This window comes from Hipposideros armiger, unplaced genomic scaffold, assembly GCF_001890085.2.
Source record: "Hipposideros armiger isolate ML-2016 unplaced genomic scaffold, ASM189008v1 scaffold_595, whole genome shotgun sequence".
Taxonomy (NCBI): domain Eukaryota; kingdom Metazoa; phylum Chordata; class Mammalia; order Chiroptera; family Hipposideridae; genus Hipposideros; species Hipposideros armiger.
The window spans coordinates 280,239-295,744 of record NW_017731945.1 but is presented as its reverse complement, the minus strand read 5'-3'; the positions used below and the strand labels follow the sequence as shown (position 1 = coordinate 295,744).

General features: G+C 37.3%; 1 protein-coding gene across 1 annotated transcript in view; it reads left to right on the top strand.

The window, feature by feature from the left end:
* Positions 1 to 15,506, top strand: part of PRIM2 (DNA primase subunit 2) — a 254,367-nt gene that overhangs the window by 143,656 nt on the left and 95,205 nt on the right. The window contains exon 8 of the mRNA XM_019624588.1: positions 7,290 to 7,357. Within this exon, the coding sequence (XP_019480133.1) occupies positions 7,290 to 7,357 (68 nt within the window). The remainder of the gene's footprint in view (positions 1 to 7,289; positions 7,358 to 15,506) is intronic.

Below are 15,506 nucleotides of genomic sequence, written 5' to 3'. Positions count from 1 at the left end.
TGCATCTTCAATTTAGTAGAAAAGGGTTTGTATTCTAGATTTTGAGTTGGTACTCTTAGGGAGTGATAAGGTACATTAGGCGCCATCTCAAATCTGGTATGAAATGAGGAGAATGTAAAGACATTTTGAAAAAACATTCCCTGTTTTTCATTTAAAAAGACACCTAATGGAAATTTGTGTCCACACAAAATCCTGCACACAGATATTTGTAGCAGATTTATTTATAATTACCAAAACCCGGAAGCATCTGAGATGTTCTTAGGAAGTGATTGGATAAAGAAATTGTGGTACCTCCAGATGATGGAATGCTAAAAAGAAATGAGCTATCAAACCATGAAAAGACATTGGAGGAGCCATAAATGCACATCACTAAGTGAAAGAAGCCAATCTGAAAAGGCTACATACTGTATGACACTTTGGAAAAGGCCAAACAATGGAGACTGTAAAAAGATCAGTGGTTGCTGGGAACTAGTGGGGAGGAAGGGATGACCAGGTAGAGGAGAAAGGATATTTTTAGGGCAGTGAAACTATTCTGTACAATGTATTACAGTGGTAGATGCATCATTATACATGCCTCCCATACAACCCACAGAATCACAACACCAAGAGTGAACCCTCATGTCAACAGTGGCTTTGGGTGATACTGATGTGTCACTGTAGGTTCATCCATTATAATAAATGTACCACTTTCATGGGGGTTGTTGACGGAGGCTGTTCATGTATGGGGCAGAGGATGTCTAGGAATTCTCTGTACCATCCTCTCAATTTTGCTGTGAGCCTAAAACTGCTCTAAAAAATAAAATCTATTAAAAGTAAAAAACCAAATCAGGACTAAAGCCACCTAAATTCAGTCTCTTTGTCATTTGTAAGTGTACATAAGTGCCACAGCCCTAATATCACTGGAAGAGAGTACTATTCTGCTTTTTTGAGTAGAACAGATTGTATGAAAAGAAGGGTCTAACCTGTGCTGATTACCTGTCTTGTATTCCTTTTAAGGTACAACTTTGGTATTAGTACATATTGTCATTCCCCGAGTTTTGGAAGGTAAAACACCAGAGAACAAAATTGAATAATATTTTCCCAGTGAGCATTGTTTTCCTGTCATTTTTAAGTGTTTTAATTTAGCCAGTGTTGGATGAGTAGTTCAGAGAGAAGGGATTTATTATTTTAAAATTCTCCTCTTCTTCATTTTCAACTGATTGAGTCACTGTTGTTTTCCAAAGCTATTGACTCTTTAAGAACCATTTACCATATTTACTTAGGTAGTTTTCTCCTTGTGTATTCTTGCTATCTCACTTCATGCCAATCATTTAAAGAAGAAATCATGAAAATATATATTTTTTTCTACAGCCCCTTTAAAAAAATTCTGCTTCAGAATAGCAACTGGCTGTCAGCACCATCTCCTTCAGGATTTTTTTCCCCCTCTTTAGGATTTTAAGAGCAGCAATTAACTTCATAGCTGGAGGCAGAGTGCTTTCCTCAGGGGCTTTTTTTTTTTTTCACAAAGTGAAATTCATTTATTCCAGTTGTGCAACAAAAGGGTTAAATTAAAGGAGCTGCTGGTTGTTTTCTCTCTCTTTTTCTCAAATAAATCTGTAGTTGCTTAATCACTGTTATAAAACTTTTAAGTCTGTTGGCAAAATTCCTTATTTCTCTTTATTATCTCACTCCCACTAGGGTTAGCACATACCTGGCAGATACCTCGTATCTCCCATTCCATACCCAGAGCCTATGTTGGTAATCAGTCCTGTTCTCTTTCCTGGATATGGCTTGGACCAAACCCTCAACACAGTGCCCAAATAAGCTACCACTAGTGAATGACCATTGGACATCCCTACTTTATTCATAATCCCTGGGAATTTTTAACCAGTCCATGGTGGTACCTGCTATTTTTTTGCTGATAACACTTAAATATAAATCTTCAGCTCCATATCCTGCCCTGGGCTCTACATCCATATATATTCAGTTACCTCTTGGTTATTCAACAGCACCTCAAATTGAGCATGCTTAAAATTAATAATTTCCTTTTCTTTCCCCAACTCCTCTTCCTGCAGCCATTATATTGCAGTTAATTCAAAAGTTTACCCACCTGTGTTTCCTCTCTTCTTCTGTTTTAGGCATGAAGTTATGTGGAGTATACCTCCTTCATATTTCTCACATTCATGTCTTCCTTTCTATTGGTACTGACTCTGCCTTAATTTGGTTCTTCATTTTGGATCCCTGGATCACCCTACTAGAAAATCAGTCAGCCCTCCCTTCCTCCCTCCCTCTCTTGAACACAAATGTATGCAAAAGAATGTAACAAACTTCCCTGTACTTACCTCCAGGATCATAATTCTAAAAATAGCTTTTTCCATGCTGATCTAATTTACCGGTAAGTGGAACGTCTAAGAATAAAATATTATCTGTGTTTGCCTTACTCTTAAAGAGATGTGCAAACCGAACATGTTTTCTATGCAAGTTTTACCATCCTTGAGTAGATTAATCTTTTAATTGCTATTAGAATTTCAATGTTCATGAACCTTTATGTCCTTTTTGGGTGGCAGTGTTTTGAGACAAATATTTTGGGCTCCCTTTCAAAATAACTTACCTACCAGAAACTACAACTTATTTATTTAGCAATAGCATCTTGAAAAGTGTTTAACATAGCACTTTAATTTTAGCGTTGTTATGTAAATGACAAAGGATGTTTCTGTACATGTAAGTGAGTCTTATTTCGGTAGAGTCACGTTTACATTGTCTGTTCCTTATTCACTTCCTATAAATATTTGGAGCAGTTTCAGTCTTGCCAGGTTAAATTTTTTTTTTTTAAAGGAAGGGGAGAATGTGTCTCTTCTGTATCTACTTCCTGCTGAAAGGGAGCAGTGTCATAGTCAGGGTCTCATCTTCTTGCTCTCTGTCAGGAGGAAGGAGGTGCTGTCTCCGGATTTTTAGTAGGTGGGAGGTGAAAGCTGCAAGCGACAGTTTAAAGAGGAGACTAGTATAAATCAGTCTTCTATTTCCGGAGGGAAAGGTTGGAATCCCTGGAGGACCATCATTTTTAAGTGGAACTGTTGTAACCTGACAGATGTAGTCAGTTGTTGGATGTTCTTTAGCAAGATTATGAAGCTATTCAGCCTGGTTCTATATCTTTTTAATATCTTCTTCTACTTGACTGGTGGCATTTATACAAACGCAGCAAGTCTTATTAATTACTGCACATACTCCCCCTTGTTCAGCTAATAAATACTCAAGGGCTAGTCAGTTGTGAAAGACAACATTTACAAGTGAATTGAGGGGCCTCCAGAGATTCTGGAGGGTGTCTCCGATGTCTTGAGCTAGGGTTGCTATGGGGTTTGTTAGGTTGGTTAAAGTAGCCTCATGATAGGCAGATCCTCCCCAAGGGGCTGCTAGACCGACGACGGCAGTCCCAATACCAGCTAGAATGACTCCTGTGGCCCATTTGTCTCCATGGCGAACGATGTTTTGAACAGTGATCTGATTTTTTTTTAACTGGCGTTTACTGTAAATAACTTTGAACTTTAATGTACATTTTTTAGTAATGTTGGAAAAATGTATTCAGCCAACATTCCTGCTTTATTTGTAACTATCATTTAATGACCATAAATAAATAAATAAATAAAAGCACTAAAAGCAAAAAGACATAGATTAGAAGGAAGGAACTATGCCATGAATTACTTTTCCGGTAGTGCCCGTTGTAGTGTATTCGTAATTTGAGTTTTGGAATGTTAGTTTTGGGGCTGCTTGTTTCCTTTGAACCAGGGAGACATAGTTAAGCTGCATTGAGTGGTCGAGTATTTGCTCTCCTTTTAAAGATACTTAAGAGATACTCTATTCAGCTAGAAATGAAAAGTGAATGTGTGGCCCCTCTAGTTGAAAGTTCAAATAAACTTTAGAAATGCAAGACCAAAAGGGTCAGTGTCCAGGGGAGATTTTTCTAAACTTGCACTCCTTTTGGAAATACTTGAGAGACGTGAGCCTTTCATCCACTCTGCAGAATTTGTGAGTGCCTACTGCGTGCTGCACCACGTGCTTTCTCAGCCACACGGGAAAAGTGCTGACGAGACAGGAAAGGTTCCTGCCCTGAGGGAGTTTATGTTCTTGTGGGGAGAGAAAGACAGACATGAGTGTGCAACCTAATACATAAGATAGTTTCAGATAAGGATAAATGTTGTGCGATACCTGAGTAATAGTAACAGAATACCTGCAGAGAGGTTGCTGCTTCACCAAAGATGATTAGGGGCGGCCTCTGGCAGGAGGTTACATTCGAGCCAAATTGTAAATGTTGTGAAGGAACCTTCGGTGCAAACATGTGGGAGTCTTCAAGACTGAAAGTCCATGGGTTTGTGAATCCTGAAGAGAATCTTTGAAAAGTGAAGGTAATGAGAGGAGACAGAGGCACGCTGGGATCAGGCAAAGGCCTCTGACTGGTTTGCATGTGAACTGTGCAGTGCCAGCAATTGCTGTGGCAGTGTCAAGTGCCCTGTGCGGTGTGGGTCCTGGGCCCAGGTGCCAGCCGCTAGCTGCTTGTGGTCTGAAGCACCCGGTTTCCTCAGGAGTAATGCGACAGGGTTGGACCAAATACTTCCAGACTCTTGTGTTCTTTGCTTTTGAATCTATGTGACGTTTATTGGCAATAAAAGGAGAATTATTAGTTGGTACAATGCATTATTATTTTTTTTACCTAAATATATGGAAGAGTGCAAGGTTTACTCAGTGATACTAATCTTTAAAATGAGATTTGTTTAAGAATTAGTCATCTGTTATACTTGTCTAAAACAGTACAAATCTTGCATTAGTTAATTCGGTGTGCTAGATATATGCTTAATAATGAAAGGACATCTTAACAGCTCACCTCTGACCTCTTAACAATCACAAATGAACTGTAAATTATACCAACTTTTATTATGGTTCCCATGAAACAGCCCTAACTCAAACAACCCATTTAGGCTTCCCTGATCCTCTCTCTCTTTCATTCTTGGTGATTTACATGTCAAGGACATTGTTGTTTTAAGGAAAACAAACAACTAAAATGTGTGGAAACCAAAGTCTATTTAAACTAGACAATTATTCATTTTGGGTTGCAGAGGAAAGTCCTTAATGCTGAAAAATCTTGTTATGCTGGTGTATTGCTTTCTTGGAAGGCTGACAGCTGTGATTTAGTTTAGTTTTGATTTAGATTTAGTTTTGCTCAAAGCAGGAATTTGAGCCACTTTAACTATGAAATGTAGACATATTTTTGTTTGCATCAATGAATAGAATTACACAGTTGCAAATTTCCAGCTTTGTCACACAGTCAATAAGCATTTATTAAATATCTGGTATGTTGCAAGTGCGAGGGATGTGGTGCTCCCCTCACAGTCCAGTGGATGTCGTGCTAACTACTTGGGCTCAGACAGAAATTCCTGAAGAAATGATGGAGCCCACAGTCCTTGTGTATTCTTGTTCTCTCACTTGGTTGAGCGTAGGTGTTTCAGAAACTGGAGCTATGGCAGATTTCGACCTGGTATGCTCCTGGTGTGTCTTGTGGAGTTGTCAGACCCTGTATAATCAGTCGCCCTCACCTATGCCCAGTGTTTGAGCACTGTGCCCCCTAAGGAGAATCTTAGGAGAATGTCTGATGGAAGAACAGGTGTAATAACTTCAGCCTGAGAGCCTATGGGAATTTTTCAATCGTTTTAATTAGGGGAGTGGTTAACTTTCATCTTGAAAATTCCACTCTGGCCCTGGTGTGGAGAATAAATTAGGGAAGAGGCAAGGATGGAGGCAGCAACAGTGAACTGGAGATGTTGTTAACAGTTTAGGAAAAAGGAAATGAAGGCTGAGATTAAGATAGTGAGTTGAGAAATATTTCGTATAGGGAATGAGTAGACATTTAGATATAGTTTGCTGTTACCAAGGTGTTTTTGTTTGTTTGCTTTCATTTAGAAAAGACAGTTTGATTAGAAAGCATGCTATATAAATTGACAGAAGTAACTGAAAAAAACCCAGTCTGTCTGTTCCATCTGTTTTCAGAAAAATGGCTTTTGAAATACCTAGATAAATTACTTTAATCTTTTTAGAGCACAGCTTGGTTTTGAGCCATGATCTCTTAAACAACAAAAAATGACATTTTGTAAAGGGATTTGACATTAGCAGATATAGGGTGTATTCAAGTGTTTTGTTTGTAAAACCTTGATAACATTTTATATGTCGTGAAATCTGGACTTAACATTTCTTAGGGACTGAGAGTCATTTAGTTGTGCCAAAATCACAACAGACTAATTGTCTCACTTGACTGTATTTTAAATTAGTCTATAACTTTGTGGATTTATGTTGATTTTCACAAAATTGGGAATATTCCTCCATTATTATTATTAGGTATGATTTAATAAAGATGACTTCATATATGGCATTTTGGTCAACTTTTTTTTCACAAATATAGTATTAGATGTTTTAAAAGGAATAGTTTTATGAATTAAATGTCTATTTTCCATTTTTAGAAAATTTTAATTAACATATTAAAGAGAGAGGACAGACACCCTACATAAAACCACAGGATATCTTTCTTAAGATCAGAGAAAAAAAGAGAAATACATAGAAATATAATTACTATAATTGCAATAGAGTATATCAGAGCCCATTTTGGTGAGTACACTGTGAACCTGATGCACAGCATTTCAACATAAGGCTTCTGCTCTTACATTTGTCTTCTAGATCAATTTATTGTTATATTTCAATATTAAATACTTTGAGTTGCTTTTGTATGTTTAAAAGATATTTTTAGTTTCTTATAGTAATGTGGTTGCCAAAATGAAGGAATGCGTGGTAGTATATGGGTGGGTGTGGGTGTGGGTGTGCGCGCTTGCGCACGTTTCTTGCATGTAACCATTTCACAGTGGCTTAGCTATAAATGAAAGTTCCTCTCCCTGGTTTTTCATCATCCCAGAGTTCAGGGCTACAACATTGGTGGCTGTAAATTTAGAAGTTTTTCCATTTTTATTCACAAGGAATATTTTCACGACTAGAGGCTTTTTCATGAACTCAGATGGTGTTCTTTGTTTTGCCTCCTTTTTCTTTACTTGTAAACTTAGTGACATACCCTATAATCTTAGGGCCGTGCAGTTAGCTTTAATCACATGATGTATCAGCTTTCTATACCGTTCTTCTGTTAAAAAAAGAGGAAAATGTCTTTACATTTTAAGTGCCCCCTGTCCCTCTGCTCCCCCAGCCCTGGTTTGCAGTCAGTGTTCCGACATGTTCAGTGTTTGGCCCTTGCTGTTTTTACTAACCTCGCCTTCTGCTTTCAGCTAACAGCCCGGTCCCTGCCTGCTGTACAGTCTGATGAGCGACTTCAGCCTCTGCTTAACCACCTCAGGTAATAGAAGGCACAGCCTTGCTTTGTGTGTAAATGCAAGTGCATCAAAGTGGGTAAAGTATATTAAAGTAGTTAAAACCTTTCCAATTACTAAAGACTTAAAGTTTTTTTTTTCTTGCTTTAATTCTGTGATTTAAATTGAAGTTCCTAATATAACACACGTTACCCTTGACAGGGTACTATAGAAAGCTCTTTTTATTCAATAAAAGTGTGTAGAACTGGTTGATAAGTTTGAGTTAAAATGAGTAGAAATGACTGGCTACAGAAAGATCTCAAAGATACGAGCTATTTATTTAAATACAAGGCTAAGGCATATTTTGGGACCCCTACATATTTTATGGGGGGTAAAGGACATAGGTGGGATTTATTTTCTAAATACGAAAATAATATATCCTCATTAAAAAAAAAGTTAGAAAATACAGGAGAGTAAAAGGAGAGTCATCACTATTTAGGATACTTCCTTTTATTGTGTTTTAAAACCCAGTATTGAAATTAGACTTTTATACAGTTTGCTATTTTTTATTTTAAAATAAACATTGTAAGACTTTTTTTCTGTTATTAGACTATCTCCAAAAACATAATTTTTAGTTACTACATGATGTTTTCTTGTATGGATATATTACAGTGTATTTATTTCTCTTTGTGGGGGAAGTTAGACTATTTCCAGTTCTTTTCACAAGTATAAAAAAATGCCATATGTAAGTCTTTATCTGTATTTTTTATCATTTCCTTAGCATAGATTTTCCGAAGTGAAATTACTTTGTCAAAGCATGTGAACAATTTTAAAGATTTAAATATATGTATTTTTTTCAAAAACGTTTTCTTATATTTTCATATTGTACAAGGTTGCCCATGTTACCATACGCTGAACAAGATGGGACAGCCAAAACAGTTGCTAATTTAATAGTTAATCATAGAGATACTGTTGTGATCATGTACATTTCACTTATTATTATTAAGAATGATTTTAAAATATTTTATTATTCATTTTTATTTTGGGGTTGGATTAACTCTCTTTATCTTTGCTCATTTATTGATAGCATTTCCTGATTTTATTTGATCTTAAGTACTTTAGATATATGGGATAGTAACTCTTCTTATTTGTTACAAACATTTTTTTCTGAAAGTTTTTGATTATGTTACGTTATCCAATGTAACATACATTTTCAAGTACCTGCATTTTCAAGTTTTATGTAGTTAAGTACCAGTAGTGTTTTCTTTTATGGTTTCTTTTATATTCTTATAAAATCAGAATATCACTTCTCATTCCAAAACCTGGGTAGATACTAATTTCCAGTATCTTTTAGTATTCTTTATTTTTTTTCTCCCTGCCCTCCCATCTTCCCTTTTTCTTCTTCTCCTACCCTTCTCTCCAGTAACTTGCCCTTTTCAGACAGATACTTTTAACCTACCCATATGTATAACTGTTTTGTTGGGGGGCAAGGGGGGTTTCAGATTAACATTTCATCAGGCCTGAGTAACATAAATATTATACCTAGCCGATCAATTTCCTAGAGCACTGTGTTAGTGAATCATGTTTGAGTCACTTTCCCCAACCTCCTCTCCTGCCTGTTAAAATCATCAATAGATTAGATCTCCTGAATATATGTCTTACTGTAGTAGCCTCTTATCTGTTCTGCGTGACACCAGCTTTCCTTTCTCTAAACTATTTCACATCATTGTCAGAGTGCTTATATCATTCCTTGACTCAAAACCATTCTGTCTCCCCAACTTCATTTTGGATGAAATCTGAACTTCTTAGCCTGGAATACGAGGTCCTTCTGGAAGGGGCCTGTCCTGTCCCTTTGGACCCTTTTCTTTCGGTGCTGGCACCCTAACTTCCTAGTGCCACCACATGCCTTGAAGTTGCTCTAATACAGCATGCTATTATTCACTTCTATGCTTTTGTAAATATTTCTCCTCTGCCTGGAATGCTTTCCCGTTTCCAACTTCTATAACTTGGCTAACTTTTGCTTGTCTTTGTCTTTTAAGACTCAGCTGGTGTCTTCTCTGATAAGTTTTCCCTGATCATTTAGTTGTCATCCCTATTTCCTTCAGCCTGAATCTGATATTTTTTATATGTATCCGCATAATCCCCTATGGCTACCTCTGTATTACAGGAATCAGGATGTAATCATTTGTGTACTTATCTGATTACTCCATTATAGTATGAGCTGCTTGAGAGCTTGTAAAGTGCCTTTTATGTTTGTATTTCCAGTGGCTGGGACAGTATCTGTCACATGATAGGTATTCATTATGTGTTTTGTTGAATGAATGAATGTGTATTATAACAGTGATAGTTTGTTGTTTTTTTATGCATATGTTTTTTTATAATTTATAAATCATATTGTCATAATGTTTCCTATGAAACCACTGGTGTAGAAGATATAAACCTAAAGCCGAATCGCACTTCTAGTTAATGCCCAATTCTGTGCAATAATGATGGATTCTCCTTCCTCCACCTCAGTATGGTAATTGTCAACTAGAATTTAGATTAACTACTGACATGCCTCCTTGAGTCCTTGAAACTTGCACAAACTGTACATTCATTTCAGGCTTTCATTTTCTGTGGAGTTCACTCATGGCTGGTTGCTAGGCAACCAGGGCTAGATGCTACATGTAATATGCACCAACTGATGTTGCTTTTTTTATTATTATTAAACCAAATGGTTTCTCATTTTATTACCATGTCAGAGACATCTGTATGTAAGGTGGCAGCTGATGTGCATAGTTTGACGCTTCCTATTGTAAAAAGTAACCTTGTGATATGGCTTTCAATCATATTGAATTGTCTCTTTTGGCTGTCTATATGTAATGTTTTTCTTTTACCATACTTTTGCTTAAGTCAAAATAGGAATGCATATTTGTTTGAGAGATTCTAGTGATAATCTTAATAGGAAAAAATAATCATCATTGATTTCCATGAACTGTATAGTTTAAGTGTTACCTAGAGAGGATGGACATTAGGAGGTTGAGACTGAAATCATTATTTGGTCTAATTTTGTTCAGTCCTCTAATGATCAAAGAGTAATGATGAATAGCGTTTTAATTAAATTTGTCAATAAAACTAATTTGGGAGATGATACAAAATACCTGTAAAAATTGAAGTAGCAATACAGAGAAATTCTCAAGTCATTTGACAGGACTTAAATACTCAAATAGCGTTAGCGTAACGCTTTGCCAACCTCATGTCTTTGAATTTTCTTTTTCATGTCTGTACAGGAAATGTTCCTGCCTTCTTAGAGATGTGCTTTTCAAGAGTGAGCATTTTGTTAAAATCAGCCCATTGTGTTAAGGGCACTATAATGGATACTCTGATTAAGTACAAAAGAGCTGATAGATGTCATCCCTTAACTCAGGAAGTTTATATTGTAACAAGGAAAGAAGACCAATTTATACCCCCCCCACCACCACACACACACACACACACACACACACACACCCCAGGGCTGTACTGCAGTGATGCTGCAGCTTAATCAAGCAGAGTAAAGAGAGAGGTGGGAAATCTTTTGTGAGACGTGGCATCTGTGTGTGGATTATGTTACAAATTTAATGTCATTTAATTGTTTCTGATAAAATTTATAGGCACGATATATCAAATTTGGAAAAATTGTAGAAACGAATCCCACCGTACTAGTACACCTGCTGCTAGGCTTTTGTTGTAATCTCTATGTATATTTTTATGTAATTATAATTAAAGCGGGTACACTTTTTAGAAATCCTTTTTTTACTTAATGTATCATAACTATGTAATCAAGTAGAAAATTGATTTTATGGTTCTAATTTTAAGTATAATCAGCTGAGGATAGACATATCAATTTTTTACTAGCCATTCCCATTTTACTGGGTATTTAGGCTCTTTTGGTTGCATAAACCTATGAAGAAAAATGATAAGATGTTAGCAGTTTTTCTGTGGCCAGGTGAGAAGAAATGCTGTAATGACTTCATGAAGGAGGAATTGTAGCATAGATGTTTTCCAGCAGAGGGAGATAAGAACAAAGAACAGCAGCAAAAGAGCTGATACATACAGTAGCTTTGAAGATACAAGAGAGCTCATTATTCTAAGGGTGTCATGTTGCCTAGGCGAGAAGGTGGCAGAGTTCTTAACATGTGAACCAGTGACTTGAAAAAGATGGAATTCAGGGAGCTGAATTTTAAACCTTATGAATTTTAAACCTTTACATCTTAGTACCTCTAGATTAGAACCTTCTGTTGTAGCCACAACAAATTTCCACAAATTGAGCAGAGTAAAACAATACTAATTTATTTTCATACAGTTCTGTAGTTTAGAAATCTGACATGGTTCTCACGGAGTTAAAATCAAGATATCAGCAGGGCTGTGGTCTTTCCTGGAGGTTCTGGTGAAGAATCTGCTTCCAAGCTTATTTGTGTTGTTGGATGAATTTAGTTTCTTGCAGTTGTAGGACGGAGGTCTCCGTTTACCTGCTGGCTGTCAACCAGGAACCCATCTTTGCTCCAAGAGGCCACCCACATTCCTTCCTATCCTTTTCATAAACTCCCAGAGGCCTTTTTCTGGTCCTCGCATGCGGGTCCTGTCTCAGAGCCAGCAGTGGCGCAGGAAATCTTTCTCATGCTTCAAATTTCTCTAATCTCCCCTTCTGTTGCATCTGTCTGCCTCCACCCTGAGAAAGTTTTCTGCTTTTACAGGCTCGTGTGATTAGATTGGCCCACATAGATATCCAGGGTAATCTCCCCATCTCAAGGTCCTTCACCTTCATTATACCTGCATAGTCCCTTTTGCCCTGTGACCTAACATTCTCACGGGCTCCAGGGATTAGAGTGTGAGCATCTTTGGGGGACCATTGAGCTGCCTATTACAGGGAGGGTTTTCTTTTTGGGGAGTTGAAAACAGCTTTTTTTTTTAAAAGATTTGTATTGGGGAATTGGGGGGATGGGAACAGTGCTGGGGAATTGGGGGAAGGGGAACAGACAAGTTGCTGTCGTTTTGTTCTTCAGTCTAGTTGTGGAGGACGTTGCTTCACTGGCCCGAGTTGGCACCATCATTGCGCTCTTCCCGGGCGAGGCAGATCAGTTGCCGGCTTCTGGACCGCCACTCACGCTGGCTGCTGGCTACACACGGTAGCCCATGGCAACCCACTGCCATAGGGGCTGCAGCCTACGCCGTTGCCGGTGACTCACGGGCAGCCCAGCTCCAGGTTGAGCTGTTGTTCAGCATCTTAGCGGTAGAGGGCAGTGTCACTGGCCCTCATATGTGGGATCCGAACCGGGGCCCTCTGGCGTCCCAAGCCCGTTCTTAACCATCGCGCCTCTCGGCCGGCCCGAAAACAGCTTTTTGCAAAACTTTTCCTCAATTTTAGACGTAAACCACCATTCTTAATTTATGTAGAATACTAAATTTCACAGGGGTCTTGTCATTAGGTTAACTCACTTTGCTAGCTTAACGTATTTTAAAATTGAAAACAGGGTTAACAGGTGATTTTCACAGAAATACAAGTTACTGATTTTTCTCTTTATTGATATAGAAAGAAGATAGGAAAATCTTTTCTGTCTCGACTGGCTGACTAGCCAAGACAAATATGTACCTTTGCTAACAGGTTTTGTAGTGAGGTTGTACACAGTGGTGGCTACTTGTGGAGGTACTGTGGTGTGAGAGGTATTTAGTAAGTACATGGCCACAAACCTTTTAGCATTCTAAGAGTTTATTATTTTATTTGTCATTTATTTAGCCCTCTGCCTCTAAAGTTCCTTCAGGGAGTTCTGGATTGTGGATGCTGGCAGTCTTCCTGGAAAGCAAAATTTATGATTATGTTTTTCAAGTAGTTTTTTATTATCTGTGGTTATTAAGTTTCCTATTCTTCACTCATTAGGTTTCTTTAAAACATTGATGGTCCCCTAGTTAAGTAATTAAGAAAATTAGTTATTTTGCATTGTGTTAGGCATAAAGTGGTAACAAACTACAAAATGATGATGATACTATAGGAAATAACTTTCGTGAAAGGCCTGAAAAAGCATTGTGGTAGTTACCATGATATATTAGCAGCTAAAAAGTAATTTGCTGAATGCTGGGCAATACGACTTTTTGTGATGATGGAAATGTTCTATATCTGTGCTGCCCAGTCCAATAGCCAGTAGCCACATATGGCTGTTGAATGATGAAATATGGCTGGCGTGACTGAAGAACTGAATTTTTAATTTCATTTTAATTAAAATGAAAATTTCAATAGCCACTCGTAGCTAATGGGTACTTGATTGGATAGCACAGTTCTGTATATTTGAAATACATTTAGATTATCATATGTATATATTTTTAAATCATCTAGATTTCCAGATCTGAGGTGGCCCCAGAAGTTACACCTATGGAGTTGTTGTAAGAAACTGTGGCTACTGAAGGTCATGAGGCTCCTAAGCCAGGGCAGCTCCTGCTCTTAACTTACTCAGACAACCTTTCTTTATTATAATTATTTGACCATCCTGGGTCAACCAGATGAAAAACAACTTCTATTTAGGAGGTCATTATACTACTAGAATATACCCTAAGAATGTAAAAGAATATAAAAAATTTACTTATGAAAATAGAAGTATTTGTTGGGGGCTTTAAATGTGGTGAAAATACCTAGGTAGATCTGTAGTTTGAATATATCTTATAAGTATGTATGTGTGTATTTTACTTTTTAAATCAGTTGTATTGAGGTATTCACATACTATAAAGTGCACTTATTTCAAAGGTATAGTTCGATGACATTTGACAAATGTAAGGTATAGTTATTTTTGATAGAAAAATGAGATGCAACTCTAATCTCCCTTGCAATTCATTGGATTGTTGCCATTTAGAAATTGGAACAAATAGGAAAATAATAGACCACATGGAGCAAGATGAGGCCAACCTAAAATAATATAACAATTGTGCCACTTATAGGTCTTATCTGATATGGAATCCATACAGTCTTGATTTTTATTGGATACATGAGCCTCTTGGAATCCTACAATTTCTCCCAGTTGTAGAGAACTATAGATCATTACACTGCATATTGTCTGATGGCAGGTTTTTTGGGAGATTTTTAAAAAGTGCAAAATAGAGTAAACTTGATGCTTGTGGAAAATAATCTATATTCAATTTGTAACAGAATTTTATTGGTTGTGCTCTCATTTGGAATAACTGCAGGGAAAATCACCTGGGCCAGCTCAAGTTGGATACCATTTACTACAGATTTAGCTGTAAAAAGAAACTCATTTCAATTTTCGTGGTGACAGCTGTTGAGTGAATTTTCGTGTGATATCCTTCACAGCAGGAAATGACATATTGTAACTTCAGCTTCCTTGATTTCCTACCCACCCAACAAATCCAAACTGCAGGCACTGTGCTTTATAAATGTCTGAATAGCCTAGCTTATATGTCCAGAGAATTTTTTTTTTAATGTCCAAAGTGGGTAAAATTGTGATTGCAAAAGTGGATATATGGGTGATACACAAAACCTTTGTTTCCTCCTCCTGAAATTGTTTTTCCATTTGTGCCATGATTACACCTGGCTTTATGTGAGAAGGTTGTATTGGAACTTGGGATACTTTTATAGAATGATGTAGGAGATTACGGTTCATTTCGAAAGATGTATTAGCTTACCATATAATGGCCCAAATAAATATGTTTCCTTGATTCAGAGATCAGTTTTGATTACTTGTGATGCTTTCTTCACTGCTTTTTTTATTTTATACCAGTTTTTAAAATATGATAAACTATTGCCTGCCAGATAGAAAGGAGGAAATAGTGTTAACCTCTTTAGGTTCAAGAGCACTGCGAAATGCTTGACAAAGAAAGGAAATATGTTTTATATGTTGTTTTATGAACCTTAGAATCTATCTGTTGGTGGGGAGGGAGGGCAGAAAGACTCTTCCCAAGGATGGCAGAGGAATTCTTTTCAGCCTGGCTCAGAGTCTTGCTGTCATCCATCGTCCTATGTCACCTAGCATGGCTTTTTACAAATGACAGAAGGATGGACAGTTGTTAGTAGGTGTTGACATGGGCCAAGTAGCCCCAAAGATTCCCAAATAGAAATATGTCCCAGCTGTATTTTTCCCCAAAGAAATGATTTAGGTTACCTCCAAACTAATCAGATTTCAAGATTGCTTCCCTAATAATTTAAATGGCAAACTGTGGCTAAACTTTAAAAAC